The 20971-nt window shown below is 58.7% G+C and overlaps 1 protein-coding gene across 11 annotated transcripts in view; it reads left to right on the top strand.

Moving 5' to 3' along the window:
- Positions 1 to 20971, top strand: part of HDAC5 (histone deacetylase 5) — a 36640-nt gene that overhangs the window by 1258 nt on the left and 14411 nt on the right. For 4 of the 11 annotated variants that reach the window (XR_004280925.1, XM_032322996.1, XM_032322994.1 and 1 more), the window contains exons 2-3: positions 4387 to 4596; positions 11695 to 11769. Coding sequence is in view for 8 of the 11 variants with exons in the window: in XM_032322996.1 (XP_032178887.1) it covers positions 4575 to 4596; positions 11695 to 11769 (97 nt within the window). In the remaining 3 variants the exon portion in view is untranslated. Of the gene's footprint in view, positions 1 to 4386; positions 4597 to 10320; positions 10481 to 11093; positions 11770 to 14841; positions 14914 to 17883; positions 17954 to 20971 lie in introns of those variants that run through there. The other 7 variants (XM_032322997.1, XM_032322995.1, XM_032322998.1 and 4 more) reach the window with 6 other exon arrangements.

Here is a 20971-nt window from a genome sequence, read left to right as displayed (position 1 = left end):
GTCGATGATGGTGATGATGGGGTCACCTGGGAGGGGAGGAAGGTGCCAGATGGGAGGAACAAAAGAAGGCAGAGGTTGGGAGATCCAGGAGTCTTGGCCAGAGGTGCTCCTGACTGTACTGCCCTGCAGGACTGGAGCGCGGGGTTGGGGGGTGGGGGCTGGGTCCTGCCCTGGTCCGGTTTGGGTTCAGAGGACAGAGGTAGAGAGGGTCCTTGATCCGAGTTCCAGGCACTAGGGTCTCTGAGATGAGGGGCGTAAGTTGAGAGGCTGGGCTGGGCTGGGCTGGTGAGTGAGCCATGTTGGGGGCTGCTGCCTTCTTCCAGTCTTCTTTCCTTCCTCTCCCTCCTAAACACAAAGCTTGGACAATCGTAGTTTGCCCCTGCCCCTTTTGAATCCTCTCTTTGCTGTGTCTCCCCTTGGAGTTAAATCTGACCTATTTTGACAGGGCAGGTAGGGGTCTTTCTGAGTTAGAGGGGTGGGCCCCCAGTATCCCCACTCTGTCCGGTATGGGTGCCTGGGATCAGAGAGACACGTACCAGGTGCACGTTACTTGGGGGCAAGGCTGGAGGACATGTTTTCCTTGTGCCAGCCTTCCCTTCCTCCCCAGTATATCCTGGGGAGTAGCTGGGCCGAGTAATGGGGGTTGGGGGGGTATCACATGCCCCACCCACTCCAAGTAGCTGCAGAAACAAAGGTTTGCTTTTCCTTCCCTAGGGGTGGCATCCTAGCCCAGTGTTTGGAAGTGGGGCCTGGGGATGGGGGTTGGGGGTATAGTTTGTGTTTCTCCATAAGGGGGAGGGGGAATCAGCTTTCGGAGCTTGGGGGGAGTGCAGTCGGTGCCTAAGTACCAGCTGCTCTTTAATAATTAATTCTTCCTACTCACATCCCTTTGAGGAGGGATGTCTGGAACACAGCATCAGGCTCAGCCAGCCTGCTAGAGGACGCACTCCTGGGTGGGGGGGGGGGAAGAGACTGCGAGGGGGGGCGGTTCTTGGCATTTTGGGAGCACTGTCGCTTGCTCATGAATGAAAACCTGATGCAGCCCATGAGGGGGCCTATTGTAGTCGACTTTGGCTAATTAAACTTTCTCTGCCTTTCTTCTCCCCTACCCCACCTCACCCCAGCCCCCGCCCCAGCCCTTTTTTGAATGGGGACCCTGTCTGGTAGTGCTGGGGAGGGGGTATGGGTCTGCCTGAGGTTTTAGGGCAAACAGACCCGGTCTCTGCCCTCTGCCTCCACCTCCTCCCTCCCTCCCCTCTCATTCCCCCCTCCCCTTTTTTTTCTAGAAATAGCAGCCTCCTCCATCTGGCTTGTGCAGATGCCTGGAGCTGCGTCTGAGCAGACAAACAGAAATGGGCCGATTGCAAAAATGAATTTGTCAGCCTGGTGCCTTTTTTCCTTTCCTGTTCTCTCCCCATTCCCTTAGTTTGAAGCCTGGACATCCAAGTCAGCACCCCCTCCTGGCTCTGATAATCCTGGGCTACTGGTGGCCCTGCCCGGGGGAGGTACCAGGTGGTGGAAGCTCTCTGGCTGGGAAAGTGATCTGTTCTGGTCCCAGGCAGGAGGGGTTGAGATGAGAGGTCTTTTGTGCCTTGGGATGGGATGTGTGGGTTTGCACCTCTCTGATGAGGTCTTTGTCACAGATCTCCGATTCTGGGCAATCTCAGTTCCCAGGGTTTGGTTCAGATGGCTCCCCAGGCCATCTGTGACCTGGGGAGGGGACCCCAGGCTGCAGTGCTCAGGGCTGGGGAGAAAGCTGCCTGGTGGTGCTGGAGTCCAGGTTCCAGAGAGGCCCTCGGAGAGACACCTGATTCCCCAGGAATGCTGAGGGAGTTTTTCAGGGACAGATACCTGCGGGGCAGCTCTGTGAACTTGTGGCCTTTGGGTCCTTATGCTGCTGCATGTCTCCCTTACTTGTCTGCCCTTCTCCTCCCACTTTCTGCCAGAGTTTTTATTACTCATGAATGGGGTGGGCGTGGGGGATTGCCCTACCCCCACCCCGTGTCTAGCCGGGAGCTTGTAGGAGGAGATGTACCCTGTTTCCTTCATTCCGTGCCATTGTGGCTGGAGGTCTGACCACAAGAGCCGATGGGATGGGGACTGGACTCTGGGGGGTCTGCCTGCTTAGGAGTCATGGAAGCCAGGCTGCTCACTGGTTTGGCATCTACCTGTGCTGTCATCCAGCAGTGACATGGCCCTTGGCCCCTGAGTGCCCACAGAGACCCTCCTATAACTGTAGGCAACAGCGAAATTTTGGCAGCAGAGTAGGCACCAGAAAACCAGATTTAACCATCCCCCTGTCCTTTTTCCCCCTTCATGCCCCACCCAGACAAGAATCTGTACCTGTCCTGATCAGGCAGTGAACTCTGCTTTGTCTCCCAGAGAGGCCCCTGTTCATTCAGGAGGCCTGATAGAGGTGTTGGCAGACACCCTGTGCTGTGGGGCGAACAGGGCCCAGGGGTCCTGCTGTGTCTTACAGAGCTGGGAGGAGCGTGGCCTAATTGAATCCCGAGCCAAATGGAGTTCTAGGAGCCCCTCCCTTCCTCTTCTCTGTGGAGGGTGGTGAAGATGATGGAGGGGGCGTCAGAGTTGATCTTAACTTCCATTTTTGTACCATTGAGACTCTGCCCCTTCTCAGCGCCCTGCTGTGGAGGCGCCTTTCACTAAGGAGATGGGCTGGGCCACTCAGGCTGCTGGGAATCGTGGGAATTTCTGAACCTGTGTTCCCCAGCCCACGGGAAAGGGTGTGAGCAGGACTGGGCGCCAGCCTTGGGGTGGGCACGGGCTGAGCCGCCTGCCCACGCGGGCCCTGCCAGGGCACCAACAGCCCCACCTGCCACATTCCTGAGCTTAGCCTGAGCCCTGCGCAGCCTCTTTTGTCCTTGCCCCATACCTGTGCCTGCCAGGAGCAATTCAGCCCCTTCTCTCTGCCTCCTCCTAACTCCCTATCTGAGTGCACCCTTCTCTGCTACTGAGGCCCAGCCTTGTGGGTGAAAGCAGGGGGCAGCAGGCCTAGGAAGGCTTGAGGTCTTCTGCGCATGCGTACGTGTGTGTGTGTGTGTGTGTGTGTGTGTGTGTGTGTGTGTGTTCGTTTGTCCCAGCCATGCCTGACTCCCTAGCTACTGGCTCCAAATGGACCGCACTCCTGGGAATCTTTGATGAGAATGTAAGGCTTAACAATAGTGAATCCTGCCAGGAGGTGGGGTTTTGGGGGTGGGGAGTGGAGAGCTGATTGCCCCTCCCCAGCTGGGGGAGCAGAGTCTGGGCTTACACATCTCACTCCTTTCAGCCTCACTGGATCACTCCTGCTACCTCACTTTATCACTGGGTTTTGGAGGGCCTGCCTTCATCTGGAAGAGAATGAATGAGGTCATGTCTGGGGTGGTTCACGGGCCATTCAGGGATGGGCCCAGGTGGGTTCAGGCATAGCGTCTGAGGCTGGAAGGCTAACCATGGGGCCAGGGGGAGGCGAGGAGCTGGAGGAGTGGGACAGGTTGGCAAACTCACTGTCCTGTAATACTGGGATATCCCCCACTACTGTACTGGTCTGGGCAGATACACCGTTGACACCTTTGTACAAACTGGGAAAAGGTGTCCTTTATTTTGGGTGGTCTCAGCCTGGATGACCCATGGCTTGGCAGGCAAAGCCAAGGCTGGTGTTCAGAACTCCTTGCACAGGGCACTGTCTGTCCAACACACACAAAGCCCTGGGCTTGGGTCCTGGACCCCAGTCCGGGGAGTGCTGGATGTGGAGTACGTGTCTCTGCCTTTCTAAATTCCTGGAAACAGCATGGGTTATGGGTAGAAGAGAGGCGATTACCTTCTTCCCTGGACTCGATGTTGAATGGGGGAAACCAAGACAGAAGGCTATCACAGTTCCCGAGCTGGGTGGCACGGGGCTTAGGGAAGAAGGAGAAAGTGGCACTCCGCCTGAGGGTCCCCACCCAGGCAGCTGGGGCTGGGAGAGCAGTGTCTCCCTGACCTTCTTCCCGGGACTCCAGCCCCGCATCTTCCCACTGCCACAGACAAGAGTTCAAATCTGCCTGTGCTTTTCTCCTTTTGTGGACACCCAGTCCCATGTCAGGCACCCAAGCGGGTCTGTAAGGTCTTCCCACCTGGCCGTGGACACTGTCACCTGAAAAGGATTTTGGATGTGGCTCCTGTAGCCATTTCCCTTTCCTTGAGTGCTGGCAGCCTCACAGTTAAGAGAAGAAGCCAGGGTCTGGCCAGTGCTGCTGCTTTCCGCTGCCCCCCCCTGGCCCTCCAAGCCTGGGACAGGTGTCCCTCTTCTCTTCCCCAAGTGTAACCCAACAAGCCCCGAGGTCTCCTTCAACTCTCTCAGATTCCCGAGCTGGGGGCCTCTAACCCTGCTCCATCTCTCCCTAGGGATGCCGTTCTGAGTGCCTGACTGCCTCACCCCGAAGGATGGCCTCTGATGGGCAGTAGAGGCCAGCAGCCCCGGGCTCCTGTCCCGTCCGTCTGTCTGTTATCGTCTGTCTCTCTTGACATCACCGCAGCTCCACCCCTTCCCATCCCAGCCCCCAACGCCAGCTTCCTGTGGGCCCAGAGCCGGCATGAACTCTCCCACCGAGTCGGGTAAGAGCTGGAAGGCCAGAGAAGGGCACCCTGGGGTGGTTTTGGCTTCAGGGGGCTGGGTGAGTTTCTAGCCCAGGCCAGCTGACCATCGGGGTCTGAGCTGTAAGGGAACGAGGGGGTCAGGACTGGAGAAGCATTTCCAGAAAAGGAACGAGGCAAACCTGAAGTGACTGACCTGAGGGATAGACCTGGAAACATGGGCTGACAGTCCAGCCTGGCCCTGGGAGGACCCAGGGTCCAACTGAGTCCCCATGCCTGCTGTCTCATCGTGGGGACCTGCTGTTCCGGTTCTGCGCGGTCCCGTTTGCCACTACAGGCAGGCCTGAGAGGGGATATGTGTCCCTGGATATCTCTGGGCCAGCCGAGGATGATGTTGGAAGGTTTCCACAATAGCTGAATGGAGCTTCGTTTTTGTGGTGCTTCTTATCCCGGTGGAGTTTCTCTCTGTTCCATGCTTTTTTCTTAGGGGAGGGTTTGCAGGGCCTTTGGCCTCGGCCTTTGCTGGGGTGTGTGGTACTGGGATGGGGGATGCAATGTCATGTTGATGGAGGAGTCTTGGCTTTCTCCTTTGAATCTGGGTGGACCACTCCTTCTCTTCTTGGGCACTGGACTGGGGTCCCCAGACTTGGATCTGGGGACTTTGACTCTGTGATGTCCTTTTCCCCTCTGTTCCTAGGAGGCTGCCTTGTGCTGCCAGAAATAGTCCATGGGTGGGACTCCAGGCGGCTTTATGTATGGGTGGGTCTGGGTGTATGCCCGTGAGGATGTGTCCAAGTAGCCTGAGCTGGACCCTCAGGAGTTTCCCAGGAGGGTCATGGGTCAGTGTGGTCAGGGTAATAACTGCCTTCTCTCCCTGGCTGTCTCCTTCTGCACAGTCTTAGAGGGCCAGAGTCTATCTTGTTCCGCTTCAACCCCCCACGGCCCAGCCTGAACCTCCACGTCTCTTTCCGGAGGGATAGAGGAATATTTCCCTTTCTTTTAGGGATAAGAGAACTAGGACCTGGGGATGGAAACCGATTTGCAGGATGGAAGTAGCATCGGTGGGGGTGGGGGGTGCGAATCCAGGCTGCCTCCCATCTCATTGCTTCTCAGCAGTTTGCTGGACCTGATGCTCTCTCTTGGGGGGACCCGATGTGGCCGAGGTCCTGACAAGGCTCCTGGAAGTTCCAGTAGACTCAGGGAAGCTGGGAGTTGGTGGGATTGTTTGGCTTCTTGCCGTTTGTTTTGGTCAAGGTTATGCCCCCTCCTCATTGTCTCTGCGGCCTGACAATGACATCCTCAGGGCACGGCTGCAGGCAGCATAGGGTGTCAGCGGGTGAGGGCTGGGCCCTCAAGACTCCCCAGGTCAGCTTTGCCCAGGGAACCCCCTCCTGCAGTGTGTGCAGTTCCCCCTGCCTCTGTCCTTGCCTTCACTCAACTTGGAGGGGCTGTGGCTAGGAGTTAGACACGGAGAGGTGCTGAGGGACACCGGGGCTGGGGGGGAACAGGCGGTCAAGCTCTGACCTCCTTCTTCCTCCTCTGAGGCTGGTCTGGCCAAGGGAAGGGAGAGGCCTGGTGGGTTCTCCCCAGTCCCTCGCCCCCCTCCTGGACACCGGCCGCCATGCCAATGGCTTGTTTCCTCTTAGCTACTGTGCTGACCTATCTAGGGCCACCTACAGTCACACTGAGCCTGGGTCAGACCGTGGGCCAAGGGAACAGAAACTGCCCAGAGGTATCTGATGATGGCTTGGGAAGGACATTTCCCAGCTTTGGGATTTTATTCCCTGAACAGGGAAAGGCTACGACAATCCACCTTGGCTAGATGAGGCCACTGGGTTGCCTTACCAGATGCTGGTGCTCCAAGGTCCTCTTGCAGCCACTTTGGCCAGGGCTGGTGAGAGTATGGTGGTAGATGGAGGGGGGGGTCCGCATGTGGCTCAGGAACCCCCGCCCCCCCCCCCCGCCCCGCCCCTGCAGTGGGGCTTATAGATAGAGCTGGTCTCACCTCCTGGCTGGCTTTCCAGCTCCCCCCAGCAGGGGGAGATGCTGTCTTCTCGTGTTTGGGAAGGAGGGAGAGGAGGAGGGGGCCAGATACCCGGAACTGCATTTTAGGCCTGCAGAGAGGCCTGGGGGCTGGGATCCTTGCCTGGGGGCAAACTCCAGAGGCTCTTCCCGTCCAGTTTCCCTGGGGCTCTGGGGCTGCCTCTCCTTGTGGAAGGAGAGCTGCTCTGGGCCAGGGAGGCGGCCAGCTTCCACATAGCTCTCCTTTTTGAGGGGCCCTGCACCTGCTATTACCAGAGCTCAGAGTGGCATCTGGGCTGGGGCTGCCGGTGCCCGGCGCCTGGCACCAGCCTGCGGTCCACGTGCCTTTGGACACCACAGAAGGAAGATGAAACCATAGCTGGGCAGATGGGTTTTGACTTCGCTATGGATACGCTGACGGGAGCGCTAGGAAGAGCACGGGGCCCTGGGGCCGGGGGGAGAGGTGGGAGCGATGAGAATGGGTCGTCCCTGGGACCTGGCTGCCCTGGCCCGGAGCACCTCGCACGCACCCTCTCCTGCATCCCTGAGACTCGCTCCCCTATCCTCAGGCCACAGAACAGCGTCCTTTCCTGCCTCCCTCCAGTTCTCTCAGTGTGGGAGCTTTCCGGCTGGCAAGTGCCTGAGTATCCCCAACACGCCCAACCCGGAGCTCAGCCTGCGGGGAAACAGAAGAAAAATAGAAGATGGTCCATCCCTGCCCCCCCTAGCAAACGAGTCAGTGAGAGAGCAGGTCCCGGGTGAGGGGCGGCAGGCGGGGAGAGAAGTGTACTTCTGGGGCTCCCCCCTCCTCCCCAGGGAGTGGGAGCTGACTGACTTACCTCTGGGCTGGGCTGCACGCCAGCATTTGACCTGATTTGCCTCTTTTGCAGTCTTGGGAGTACAGGAGGAGGCCATTGATGGGGCTGCCTCTGCTTCCCTGAGGAGGCTGCTCCCCGGTGTCTGGCTTCTCCTCAGGCCAAAGGGGGCTCAAGGAGGGAGGCTTGCTTTCTTTTTCTGGAACTGGTCATTTCTGCTCTCCTCCGTGGGATTGAAGGACAGACAGAACCTGCCCCCTGTCGGGGCTCAGACTGGAGGAGCTGGCGTGGGCCCTGGGCCCTGGGAGCTGGGCCTGCTCTGATCTCTGCCCTGTGCTCTGTGCCATTGCCTAGGAAGGAGGGCAAGAATCAGGGCTGCTGTGGGAGCCAGTTCGGCCGGCGACAGGGCCCCAGGAGGCGGCAGCCAGGTTCCTGAGCCCCAGCGTGGGAGGGGAGACAAGCTTCATGACAACACCGGCCTGCCCAGCACCTCCCAGCACGTTCCACACTTTCTCTCCTTCCCTTTCCTAGGAAGGAGGGAGAGAAAGTGGCTGCCCCCTCTGGGTGACCAGAGAAACTGGGGCATGGCTGTGGGGTGGAGCCAGGAACCTCGGCGTCCTGCCTCCCAGCCTCGGGCTCAGGCTCTGCCTCGGAGCCCCCGGGGACGGCAGGCAGCCAGCCCCGAAGAGGAGAAAGTGGGTCAGTGCGGGCTTGGCCTGGGGGGTCTGGGAAGTGGACTCTTGGCATCCCGTCTCCGTTTAGGTGCCCCCTGGTGCACCTGTGCTCCCTGCAGATTGGGATCTGCTCCGCCCTCCTTTTCCGGCTTCATCAGTCGAAAGTCCCATCGAAGGCTCAGATGGGATAGTCAGAGGCAGGGTCAGCCCTAAGGGGATGTGAAAGAGGCCAAAGTAGGTGTTCACGTTTTTCCGGGACTGGGTTTCAGACGACAGGGTTCAGCCAGCACCTGGCACGGAACCTGGCACCTGGCAGCTCCCGGGCGGTGCCAACAGGCTCCCGCATGATGGGCCTCCAAGGGCAGGAGAAAACTGGAGGGCAGGCAGGCCTGATGGCTCCGGGGCCCTGGGTCAGCCGGCACGCTCTGCTCTACCCAGGGCGCTCCTGAGCCAGCCCTTGGATTTGTAATGGGCACGAAGACGACTTGCTTTCTTCTGTTAGGTCAGGGCCTTCCCCCAACCTTTTGTACCCAGGAAATGGTAGCCTAGAAGAGCTCAAGAAGCCAGCTTTGGGCTCTTCCCCTCCTAACCTTTAGAGGGTTGGGAGGCCCGAGGCCAGCCTCTAGGAAGGGAATGAGGTCACTGTGGCCTGGAGGGGGTGGTGCTTGCTCCCAGTGGAGCCCACGCACCCTGTGCTTGGTGGGTGCTCTGGAAGATTCGTGGGATGACCCTTGGGAGAGCTGGATGGCTTGGGACGGAGAAGATAAATGAACCACAGAGAGAGAGGCTATAAAGCAGGAAGGATTGAGGTTAGACATTAAGAGGACCTTGTATCACTTGAATCTCAGAGGAAAAGAAGACACTTGTCCCCACCCCAGGTCTTGTCTCTAATTCCCCTGGAGGATTCTGGGAAGTGCATGGAGGATTATCTGGCTGTCTGGCACTTTGCTTCCCACCTCGTGCTGTTACCGGAAGTCCTGACGGTGCTGGCACCTGCCCTGAGCCCCAGGCTCTGACCACCTCTGGGTGCCCAAACCCCTGGGTGCTCCTGTCTTCCCTTACCAAGGAGTTCTTTTTCCTTGGGTTTTTTGCTGCTCTGGGTTCGGGGGGCCCTGCTTTTGAGTCACTGTAACTGATGACTTCTCCTCCTCTAGAACAGGGCTCCCCTACCATACTCTCATGTGCCTGGGGCAGGCAGAGAGAGCCGGGACAGGGCTAGCCAGCCCTTCTGGTTGCTCCCAGCGTGGGTGGGTGGAGTCCTGAGCTGGGAGGGGCTGCTGCCTCCGGCTTTCTGGGGCTGTCTTGAGTCTGCTGCCCATCACCCTGCTGGGGGGGCCTTGGTCTTCCCTTCTCTTCCTCTTCAGAGAGTCTGGTCAGCCAGGATGAGGTTGGAGCGGGAGGTTGTGAATGAGAGGTCCCCAGGCCTACCCCTGGGGTGTCTCTCAACTCCAAACCCCCATGGGGAGCACTGCTCCATCACCATTTTTCTAGAGTCAACCATGGCAGAGAAGCTGAGGCTCTGGATCTTTGTTCAGGTCCTGTTTCCCATCCCCCACCTCAAAGTACATCTTATCATAGAATATCGGCTAGTCCAGGGCCTGGGAAAGTCCACTTCCGCCACCTCCCCTGTCCCCGTGCTCCCCTCACCTGCCCCTTTGCCGTCCTCTGCCTGGCCGGAGAGCCGGCTGGGAAGATGGGCCGCGGGCGCCATGGCTACTGTGTCCTTGGTTGGCCAGCTCCTCCAGGGCTCCCGACAGGAGGGTGAGGTCATCCAGTCCAGGGAGAGGACAGGTGTCCCTGGCTCCATGCCTGGAGTCGGGGGCAAGGAGGGGCCAGGAGGGGGCTCTAAAATAGCAACGGTGACATCAGGAAGGGGGGAGGGGGATCCAGACCCAGGAATAACCAGGCTATTAAAAGGCTCCAGTGAGGTCAGGGGGCCAAGTGGGATCTCTGTACCAGTGGGAGGCACAACCTGAGGAGGAGGGATGAGCCAGCAGTGGGCAGGGTAGACGGGCATCACCGGTCCTTGTGGGCCCTAGCCCGAGGTCCCGTCAGGGCCCCAGGAGCATGGGCTGCTGTGCCAGGCCTGGAGCTGGGAGGGAAGGGCTGGCTTTTATCAGCTTCCTAAGTTCTTAGAGGGGCTCCAGCCTCATGCCTGTGTCTCCTGGGGTGCTGGGGGTCATCGTACCTGTTCATGGAAACCCTGGGGCAGCTTCATGTGTTCCTTTGTGTAGGAGGCAGTGGGCTGTGGTGGTTAGCACTCAGACTGGAGCCTCAGACATCCCGGCCTTACCATTTAAGCAGCCGTATGACGTAGAGTGAGTGACTGCATCTCTCTGCCTCAGTTTCCCCACCTGCACCTATCTCCTGAGGTCATCGTGCAGAGTGAACGAGGTGATGTATGTGCTGTTACTAGCGTCACCCCTGGTATGTTGCCAGGGAGGAGCTGTGTGTGCTCCCACAATGGGCAGGTGCTCCCTGGTCCCCTTCCGTGGTGAGGGCCAAGGCCTATCCGGGAAGACCGCCTCTGCTCCCTGGATGGCAGCTGAGCAGCCCCTGGAGGTGACACCCTTCCAGGGGTTAGGGGTAGGAGGGAGCTGCCATTCAGCTGCTGCCCAGGGGTCTCCCTTCTGACTGAGGGGGTGGGGAGGCACCCTCCAGCTCTTGAGGGAGGACAGAAATCAAATCAATTCCCATCTGGCTGGTAGGAGGGCTCCAGGGAAGATGTGAGGGTAGGGCAAGTGGCCCTGTCTGCCACCCTCTCCCAGACCCTTCTGGTTTCTTTACCTGCTCTGATGGCGAGAGGGAACGTGGAGATTGAATCTGGTGTTTGGGTCCCCGGCCCCTCGGATAGCACCCGAGCCGGTCCCAGACACATGGGTACTCTGGCCTGTGCCCTTCCCCGGCCCAGCCTCCGGCCACCCCGCTCTGTGGCCTTGGCCCCGAGTGTGGGCCCTCCCCTGGCCCCCATCCCCCTGCCTGGCGCTTCCTCCTGGGGTGGAACGCGCCTCCCCCCCCCTGGGGCCTCCGCCAGCCCGGGCTCCTGGGCTCCTGGCAGCCGGCCGGCGGCTCCCTGAGCATGCTCCACCTATTTATAGACAGGGCCCTCCCCCAACTGCTATTTCAGTCTCCTGCCAGCTGCCGGCGGCTCATTCGGGAAGGAGGAGCAGGGAGCCAGGCCCAGAGCTGTCACCCAGGGCTGGGAGGGAACACAGAGAGCCCGCCTGCCTGCTGAGCTCCCCTTCCTGTCCCCTGAGTGCTCAGCCATATAGCCCAGCTCCTGGGAGCTGGGCAAGGCCCGCGGTCTGATGCCCCTCTAGCGGAGAGCCGGGCCTGTAGCTCTGGGGCCTCCTGGCTCCTCCTGCTGCCTGGAGCGCCCAGGCCGGATGAGGCGCCTCCCCATTGCCCGGGTCCCAGCGGCAGTGGCCTGGGGGAGCCCCTGAGCAGTGAGGGCCCCGCCCGACCACCTTTCCCTTTGGCCGACTCACGCCTCCAGCAGCCCCCTCCCGCCTCCGGCGGCCCCTTCCCTGGCATGCTGCTGGTGCCCAAGGCTCAGGGGCTCGTGGAGATGCTGCAGACCATCTATGAGACGGAATCCTGTTTCTCAGCAGATGGGATGTCAGGCCGGGAACCAGCCTTGGAAATCCTGCCTCGGACCCCTCTACACGGCATCCCTGTGGCAGGTGAGTGCCTCGGTGTCCCCGCCTGCCCTCTGCCGTCACGCATCCTTGTCCCCGGGGCCAAGCTTCTGGCTCTAAGCATCGCCCAGCTGGGGTCCTGCCTGGATCTTTGTGGAGGGCTTTGCTGAGAAGATGGGCGGTCGGGGGAGCTGGGCTTCCTGAGGTGGGCTCTGTGGCTCTCCCCGGCCCGACCCTGCCTTCCCCGCCGTACCCTCCAGCCACACTGTGCTGCATTTGAGAGTCTCTCTGGTTTCCGGCAGGGTCAGCTTAAGCTGCTGGGGGCCATGGATCGCTGGAGGATCCTGGCCTAGTTGGCACTGTGGTCGGAGGGGAGGAAGTGGGTCAGTGACCTGCCTCCCAGGGGCCCGCTTCCCAGGTCCGGGCAAAGGAATAAGCTAGCTGAGGATCCACAAGACTAAAGGCGACCCCAGCTCCTCTGGCTGGGTTCTTGGGGGAGCATGTGGCTTCTGCAAGTCTCTCAGTCAGGAGTTCCCAGGGAATCAGATGTGATGCAGGGTTAGGTAGGGTTAGATAGAGGCTATGTGGTAGGGTTAGGTAGAGGCTGTGTGGTAGGGTTATGTAGAGGCTGGCAGCTGGCATGTCGGGGGTCCTGGCTCTCTTAGCTTCCTCATCTCTCTGTCCCTCAGGCCTTGGTTTCATCCCATCTCGTGATGGCGAAGGAGTGTTACTCCAGTTCATTTGGGCTTGAGGACCCCCTGGTCCTGCCATCTTCTCAGCAGGGACATTTTTGTTTCTTGGCTAGGGGTGGGGTCCCCCAAAGCTGGGCCACTCCCTCCCTCCCTCCCAGGAACCTGTTGGCATCATCAGGCTGTTCTGGCACAGCCTTCCCACTGGGCCGGCACCGCGAGATGCTTCTTTTAGGGAGGGGCCTGCTGGACCCTTGCCCGCTTGGCCCCTCCTGGCAGTGGCTTGGCACTTAGATGTGGGTGTCTGTGTGCCTGTGTACTGGGAGTCTTGGCCTCTGGATACGTGGGTGGGGGTCCCAAGCTTTGAATTGGGAGGTGGGAGCTGTCTGTCTCTGCAGGTGCCTGTGATTGGCTCTAAGCTGTCCAGGGATAATGTTGCAGCTGGACTAAGATGCGTCAGAGGACAGATGTTTTGGGAAATTTTGGAAAATCCTTGGAATAAGGCCTGCCCTCTGCCTGGGCAGTGATGACCACAGAGTCTCCTAGGGTAGGGGCCTAACCTTAGGAGCCAGCCCTGCAGGGTGCCCACACAGGCCCCTGGGATGGGGGCCTAACCTTGGGGGCCGGCCATGCGGGGGACCGACACCATCCCCTGGGAGGAAATGTAAACCCAGAGCTCTAGCCCTGGTCTGGTGGAGTCGGCAGCTCTCAGTTGTAAGCTCTAAGTGCCTGCGGACCCCTGCCTGGAAGCCTCAGAGAGCTGGTCCCCTGGAGGGCAGAGGACTTGACGGGCAGCTCTCCCCCATCATGCACATTTCGGTCTGCATCCTGCCCTTTTACCCTGCTGTCCCTTCCTTCCCAGCAGCGGCTGGCAGTTGGTCTGAAGTTGCCTCCTCAGCATGTTCTCTTATCTTCTTTCAAGTTAGACCCCAAAACCCTCACAGGCTGGAGCCCTGCTGCTCTTGTCCCTTCCCTAAGGCTGCCTGTCCCTGCATAGACCTCCTCTGGGCCAGCCCTCTCTCCAGATCCCTGTGTCCCCCTACCACACACACACACACACACACACACACACACACACACGCATGCATTGCCTAGCTTTCTGATCGGCGGTGTGGTCCATGCTGGCAGGAGGGAGGTGTGAGTCACCTCAGCGGCTCCGGGAGAGGGCTAAGAATGTTCCCCCTGCGCAGCTCTGATGCTGTGTTTGTGACGCGGCTGGGGACAGATATAGGCCTGGAGCTCGGCTGCCTTGTGTTGTTTTTTTTTTTTTTTTTTGGACTCTGGAATGTAAATAGATGTTTCAAATAGAAACGCTTTAACCTTTGGGTTAAAAAAAAATCCACCCCGGATAAACACGGCCATGAGGGCCCAGGCAGCCCGGTGTTCCCCCCACCCCCCCCCGCCCCCGCCCGCCTCCTCTCCCTATCTCTTGATCAGTATCCAAACAGGAGGCCGAAGCCTATGGCTAAAAAAACAGGTGTCCAGGAACGCTTCTTGGGCAGTATGTGTCGCCCGGTCTCCCTGGCCGGAGAGGCTAGGGAACAGGGCTTTCCAGGGTGGCTGGCTGCTTCACCAGCAGGTCTTTGGAACTCTGTTTTTGGGCCATCCTTTGCTCCCTGAGCTGTCTGTTGCTGTCTGTGCATGGCCGTTGTGTAGCACAGAGCCTGGCGCATGGATAAATGAAGGTTGCTTTGAAGGGGCTGGTGTCCAGGGCTGAGGTCAGGATTCCTGGGTTCTACTCTGGGGCTTGGCCATCTGGGTGAGCAGACAGATATGCTGAGTTGCCCCAGTGGGTGAGCCAGAGCCTTGGCAGCGGGGAGCCCACGGGGGCTGCAGGGCGCTCTGTGCTGTGTCTGCTCAAAGAGGGGAACCAGGCATCGCTTTCTTCTAGCCCTATAGGGATCTTACTTGACGGATGGGATCTCTGCCGGACTTTTCTGCAACAGCCCACCACACAGAGGGCACCCCCATCATTCAGGCCTCGTTGCGGCTTGGGGAGCCTCGGGGCTCGAGCTCCTGTGTGGGATTCCCCAGGACACAGTGCTGGGGGAGCCCGTGTTTCCTGTGGGCCCTGAATGCCCCCGTGGCCCGGACTGGGCAGCGTTGATACGGGCATCGTGCAAGATTTTAGGAGCAGACGTGGAAGAGGAGTCTCCTTTCCCCAGTGAGGGAGGGTGTGAGTCCTGCTTGTGCCAGGAAAGGAGGCTGTGAATGCTGGGAAGTGCCATGGCGTTGGGGTTTGGTATTGGGTTTTCCCTTGGATACTCTTGCTCATGTTCTTGGGGCCATTCCAAGCTTGGCGGGGTGTGTGGGCGTGTAGGTGGAGCGGTGTGGGGGAAAGTAGGAAGGGCGAGGCTCAGGTGGGAAGGGAACTAATTATGTCCTAAGCCACGAGCATATCAGGCTTTCCTTACCTTGTCTCTTTTAGGAAGGTTTTATTAGCCATGTTGTACAACTGAGAAGGATCAGAGAGGTTAAGGAACTTGCCCAAGGTCAGAGGGTAAGTGACAGCTGGGATTCGGATTCAGGTCCACACAATTGTTCCTTTGTGTACGTTTTTGAGAGGTGGCCCTTCTTCTGGGGAGGGTGTACATCTTCATGCCGGAGCAGGTGGCTTTGCCCTTGAGGCGTGGGCTCAATTTCAGTCCTGACTGGCCCCTTGGGTTGGGTGTCCTTGTGTAGTATACAGTCTACACGACCTGTCTTAGTGCCTCCTGAGTGTAAGCATCTCAGGAATAGAGACCAGTGTGGCTCTGTGTGTGTGTGTGTGTGGGGGGGCTCCTGAGCTCCCAGAGAGGAGACTTTGTTTTCTGTGAACACTGGGGACTCCTTGGTCAACGCTGTCCCTCTTGCACGGATTTCAAGGGAGAAGGGACCTTGGACGCGAAGTTGAACACTCCATCCTGATCAGGCCAGCTCCCCTGCCCCCATCCACTCTTCTTGTGTTTGAGACCCTCAGCTGTCCCTTCCTTGCTGTACAGCTGCCAGACAGGAAATCAGATTAACTGTGTCCACACACACAGCTGTAACAGCTGTCAGGTTAGCAGCAGAAGTGCGTGCGGCCCACCCGCCCGGGGACACCATGAGAAAGAAAGTTCTCAAACTTTCAGTTGCATCAGAATGACTGATTTTACATATACTGAATTTATATATTAAAGTGCAGACCTCCAAGCCTGGCCCCCCCATCCCCTGAAGGGTTCGGATTCTGTAGGGCAGCCCAGGAGCCAGCATTTTGGACATATGTCCAGTGACTCTGATGCTAATGGACTCAGACCGTGCTGGGGGGTAAGGGCTGTGTGGACAGAAGTCGGGTGGGCACGGTCATGGGGCCTCGCAGTCTGCCAGTGCATGTCACCAACAGCCCTGGAAGGCCTGGGCAGGCTCTGGGACTCCTTGGAGCAGAGGGAAGAAGGCTGTCGCCCCATTCAGAGGCACACCCAGCCCCCAGCAGCCTGGCAGCCTGCAGAGGGAGAATGTCTTGAGACGCTGGGCAGCCCGTGTCTCAACCCCAGCTGGGGGGGCGGATTATGGCAAGTGGCCAGGTGACCAGGTGGGCAGGGTGCCCTGCTGGAGGCTGAGTTGCACTTGGGGAATGGAAGCAGATCCCCTGGCCTGGGGCCCCTACTGTCCACCCCAAGTGTGGAGTGGACAGTCCCACCAACAGCTGCAGCCTTTGAATGGGTAGCGTGCCTTTTAGCTGCCTCTAACTGGGCACCCCAATGTTCCCTGGAAATGTCTGGGCTGGGAGAAGTGAGTCCATTTCTTCTCCAGATAGCAGCCGAGGTCAGTGAGTGACTCTCTCTTCCTCAGCGAGACACTTCGCGCCTTCCAGCAGGCGTCCACACACCTGCTGGCTTGAGGTCCTTCAGACACATCGTCTGCCTCAAGGTTTCTGGGGGTTCAGACCACCCAGCCCCCTTCTCCCCTGCGCTCCTGGGCCCTGGTGTGCTGGGGGCCTAATGGATGCTCTCTCTAGATCCCTGCATCCTTAATGCAGAGTTTGGCTCCTCTCTTCATCTCTCATTAAATGCCGGAGCAGCCATCATGGTTTCTCCTGGTGATTTTTCTGTTTGTTTGTTTGTTTTTCTTGTTGTTGTTTTTTATTGGGAGGCTATTAGAGAGAAGACCCTGTGGAAGCCCTAAGTCTTACTCTGCCTCCTTTCCAGATGATGTGGACAAACCTCTTTCTTTCTTTCTTTCTTTCTTTTTTTTTTTAAGATTTTATTTACTTATTTGACTGAGAGAGATCACAAGTAGGCAGAGAGGCAGGCAGAGAGAGAATCGGAAGCAGGCTCCCTACCGAGCAGAGAGCCCGATGTGGGGCTCCATCCCAGGACCCTGGGATCATGACCTGAACCAAGGGCAGAGGCTTTAACCCACTGAGCCACCCAGGCGCCCCAGGGACAAACCTCTTTCATTGCGGCCCCCTGGCCTCTGTTGGTTTGGGAAGCTGAGTTGCTCATCAGCAGGCCCTTCCCGCTCAGACGTTCTAAGAGCCTCTGAAGTCGATTGCACTTTGCTTCTGCCTTTCAGGAAGAGGGGCCCAGGAAGATGTGGGATGGTACTGGAGAGTGAGCTGGCACAGGGAGGCAGGAGACCAGAGAAGACTTTCTGACTGCTTGGGGTTGGGGCCCTGAGAGCAGGGAGCCACACTTGTGCGCATCTGTGCTAAGTAATGCTTATGAGGAACCCGAGGGAGACCGAGGCCTGTGGGCTGTGCTACAGAGGACAGGGCAGCCCTTCTGGGACGTAGCGAGGCAGGACAGACAGCCTGAATATGCTGTGGTCAGCAGGAGGCTGTTCCCAGAGATCCCTGCTAGAGCGCAGGGATCTAGCTGCTGGCCACCCCAGGGTGTGTTGTGTGGGGCGCGCAGGCCGGGCTTTGATCAGGACCACAGAGCGACCTTGGAGTGATCTGAAACCAGAGAGCTAAGGCCTCCCTCTGGCTTGGAGTAGTTCTAAGTATTTTTTTTTTTTTAAGATTTTATTTATTTTGGGGGGGGGCATACAAGTGGGAGGAGGGGCAGAGGGAGCGGGAAAGGGTCAAGCAAACTCACCGCTGAGCAGGGAGCCCGATGTGGGGGCTTGATCCCAGGAGCCGGAGTTCATGACCCTAGCTGAAGGCAGATGCCCAACCAACTGAGCCCCCCAGGTGCCCTGAGTTCTACATATTTTCTTTCCTGAACTTGAAAAACATTCTGAGAAGTGGTCCAGACTGCCAGAGGGGTCTGGGACACACACAGATAGCAGGAACCATTAGTAATCGCCCTGACCAGCTACCCCTGAGATCTTCCTGGGCCTGGGGCCAGGCTCTCCTGGGAGTCCTTTCCTGAGCCTAAGAGCTCTGGGAGGAAGGTACTGGTCTTACTCCTGTTTCACAGATGCCTGCCTGGAGCACAGAGAGGGGCTCAGGGCCTTGCGCTAGGAAGTGGCGCAGTCTGACCTGTACCTGGGCGTTTTCTTACTCCAGGGCCGTGGCTCTTAACTATCACGTGGTGTGTGTGAGCTTGCGTTACGTGAGGAACTGCGAAAATTGCTAGGTGAGAGTCCTCCCCAGCTTGCGCATGGGGAAATACTGTCTGAATTGTGGTAGAACCTGTTGAGCCTAAATTGGGCTCCCTAGTCACGTAAGAGCCCAGAAATAGATCATGGGAAACCGTCCTTGGTGGGGAGGGGTCATCAGCGTCACGGGGAGGAGTGAGAGATGCTGTTCCCTGCCTCCTTCCAAGATCCCTCAAGGCCAAGGAAGGGAAGAGTTCCTTTTCCCATTCTCCAGAGGGACAGAATGAGGGCCTTGGACATTGAAGGAAGCTGGGGACCGCCCAGCCTGTGGAGGGAGCTCCTCGAGGCTCAGGTGCCAGGGGAAGGCGCTGCCTTCCGGGTGGGCTGGCAGCGTGCTGCTCTCCAGAGGGCCTGGTTCCATAGGCGGGCTGGTGCAGAGGGCTTGAGTTGCCCTGTGGTGGAGTCAGGCTCTTAGATAAGTGTTCAGAGGGTGTGAGTCCCCACTGCATAGCCGGGATCTTCTGCACAGTGGCCCAAGAGGTTTGGTTTCTTCATCTGTGCATAGAGGGGCCCGAGGCAGGTGATTGCAAAGGCCTTTTTCATCCTTTCCCCTTTTCAGCAGGGTAGTTCCTTTGACCCAGGTCTTACCTGCAGAGGCCTCGTTTTTTTTTTTTTTTTTTTTGTCCTGTGTAGACTTTCCAAATAGCTCAGTGCACCCCTGGCTCTTACTCCGCGTACCCTGGGTCCCTTCCTTCTGCCCTAGCCCTTTGTGGTGGGCTCCAGGGAGCAGGGTCTTTAAAGAGCTAAGCGGTAAGCTGTTTTGGCCTGTGGGGCAGGTCTACACACTGGGCTTGCCCTTTCATCTCTGGCTTCTCCAGGGGTGGGTCAGAAGGCACCGGTTTCCCTGTTGCCAGGGTTTGGGTCACAGGGATTCTGGAACTGGTGATTTCTCCACTTGAGGGCTCAGAGCTGGGGCATGGCTTATAGGTATGTTCCGAGCAGGGGGAAGGCTTGGCTTTGCCCTCCGGCAGCCAGATGTGTTTTTTATTTTGAACTCTTATTCCTAAAGCTGTTGCTAAAACCTGCTGCTTACATCCCAGAGCTCCTGCCTGCTTGGGGGCTGCGTCCCTTTGTCTGGACACTCTTTTTAGTCTAAGGCTGTGCTGGTGCGCGTCCCAGAGGTTGTCCTGCCAGCACCTGCCTTGTCTCTACCTAGGAGCCAGCCTATCTATCCCTGGGCATGCTGCCTAAAGACTCTGCGGCGGGAGCCCGCCTTTGGCTGGTGGGGCTCGCGGAGAAGTGGGGGTGGGGCAAGCATCCTCACTAAGGTTTTGGCACCGCCCAGGTGGTCCCACGAGACTGGGCAGGGCAGCCCCTCTTGGGCAGAGCCTGGTTTTCGTGAGGCCACTCCAGAAATACACTGCCCTGCCCACTCATCTACCTAGGCTGGGGCTTCTCCGCGGAGGCAGTGTGAGTCAGTCTTGCAGAAGGCCGAAGGATAAGATGATAACATTCTCCTAAGGCTGCTGCTCCCAAGAGGAAGGGTCAGAGTCCCGCAGGAGCAGAGTCTGGAGGAGGGTAGACCTGGACCCTTGTTGCATTTTCCCTCTCTAGGAGGTGACTGTGTTGGCCATCTGACTTCCTCTGTATTCTCTACATCTCTCTGTCTGAGGGAGGCATGGGGGCCCCGGGGCCTTACCCTCTTACTGACCCCTCTCCTGGCCTTTCAGGGATCTCTTTGCTAGCTGGAATTCCTGGCCTTTCCTCTTAGGGAGCAGTGCCCCTCAGCCTGCTTTCTTCTGTCGTCGGAAGTCCTCCCACTGTCTTGGTCCACCAGGAGGCGGTCGAGAGCCTCCTCCTGTCTTCACACACCCATTTCACCTTCCAGGTGCTTGGTTCTAATTGTAACCATGGCCATCTGCTCGGCTCATGCCCCGCTGGCAGAGGGCACAGATCCTCTAGGGGGTGCAAGGCCAGCCAGGCTGCAGGTTTTGTGTCCAGCAGCCTTCATTCAAGAGGCTCTGTGCCTCCCCCGCACCTTTTCCTGGACTCCAGCCGCTCAGCCGTCATCCATTAGAGCTGGGCTGAGCGGGTAGGCCTTGGGCTGCTGTGTTCTGTCCGGGCCACCACAGCACCTGTGGACTCATATTCCCTCATCGGCTGTGCTTCCTACTTGCATGGGAACGAGGCTGGTGTGGTAGAGCCCACGGCCTGTCCTGCTATCTGCAGAGCCATGGGGCTGTGGCTCCCACTACAGATGGGGCCTACTCTCCCTGCCACCCCGGGGGGAGGGTCCCCGAGCCCGAGCCCGTGCCCTCTCCGCGGGGCTCCTGCAAGGGAAGCCAGCCCTGTTGGCGGCAGTTGCATCCCGAGCCGGGTTATCTGTTGGGAGCCAGGAGCGCTTGGACCCCTGCCCTTCCCCAGGCAGGCAGCAGGCTGGCAAGCGTCCAGCTCCTACAGCCCCAGGCCTGCTGGGAGCAGCAGGTTGAAGCCTGTCCTTCTCTTGGCTGAGCGGTCCGAGTGCCACGGGCCAAGCCATGCCGAGGAATAGATAACTCTCCAGCCAGCTTGGGGCTTTACTGAGCATTTCCAGGGCTGGGGAGACCAGAAGCTGTCTGCTGGGTCCTTGCTGTCACCCTGCTTTGCACACTGGATGGGGTTGGCCACCTCCAGGAAAGCCCCGTTGCAGGGCCTTTCCAAGGGCCCTTCCTCCTGGTGCTGGGGGAGAACGGGGGCTGGGAGGGAAAGTGAGTGAGTGAGTGTGTGTCTTTGTATGTAGCCCTGCCCTCCTGGCCACATCTGGCCACTCCTGCAGATGTGGCTCAGGCCTCGTGGCCACAGAGTCGTCAGTGTGGCTGGCGGGCAAACCACAGAGGAACGTGCCTAGCAGTGCTGGGCGGAGAACAGGCGGGCGGGGACCGAGCTATTCTGCTCAGGCTTTACCTTCCCCCAGCCGGTCCCAGAGGCCGTGTTCAGGCATGAGGGTCGTAGCAGGGCCCAAACCTTCAGCAGGCCTGGTCCCTGCCTGGGTGATACTCATTCAGTGTCACTGGAGA

The sequence above is a fragment of the Mustela erminea genome, chromosome 18, assembly GCF_009829155.1.
Source record: "Mustela erminea isolate mMusErm1 chromosome 18, mMusErm1.Pri, whole genome shotgun sequence".
NCBI classification, from domain to species: domain Eukaryota; kingdom Metazoa; phylum Chordata; class Mammalia; order Carnivora; family Mustelidae; genus Mustela; species Mustela erminea.
Note: the sequence above shows the minus strand (reverse complement) of the source record. Positions and strands in the feature narration are given on the sequence as shown.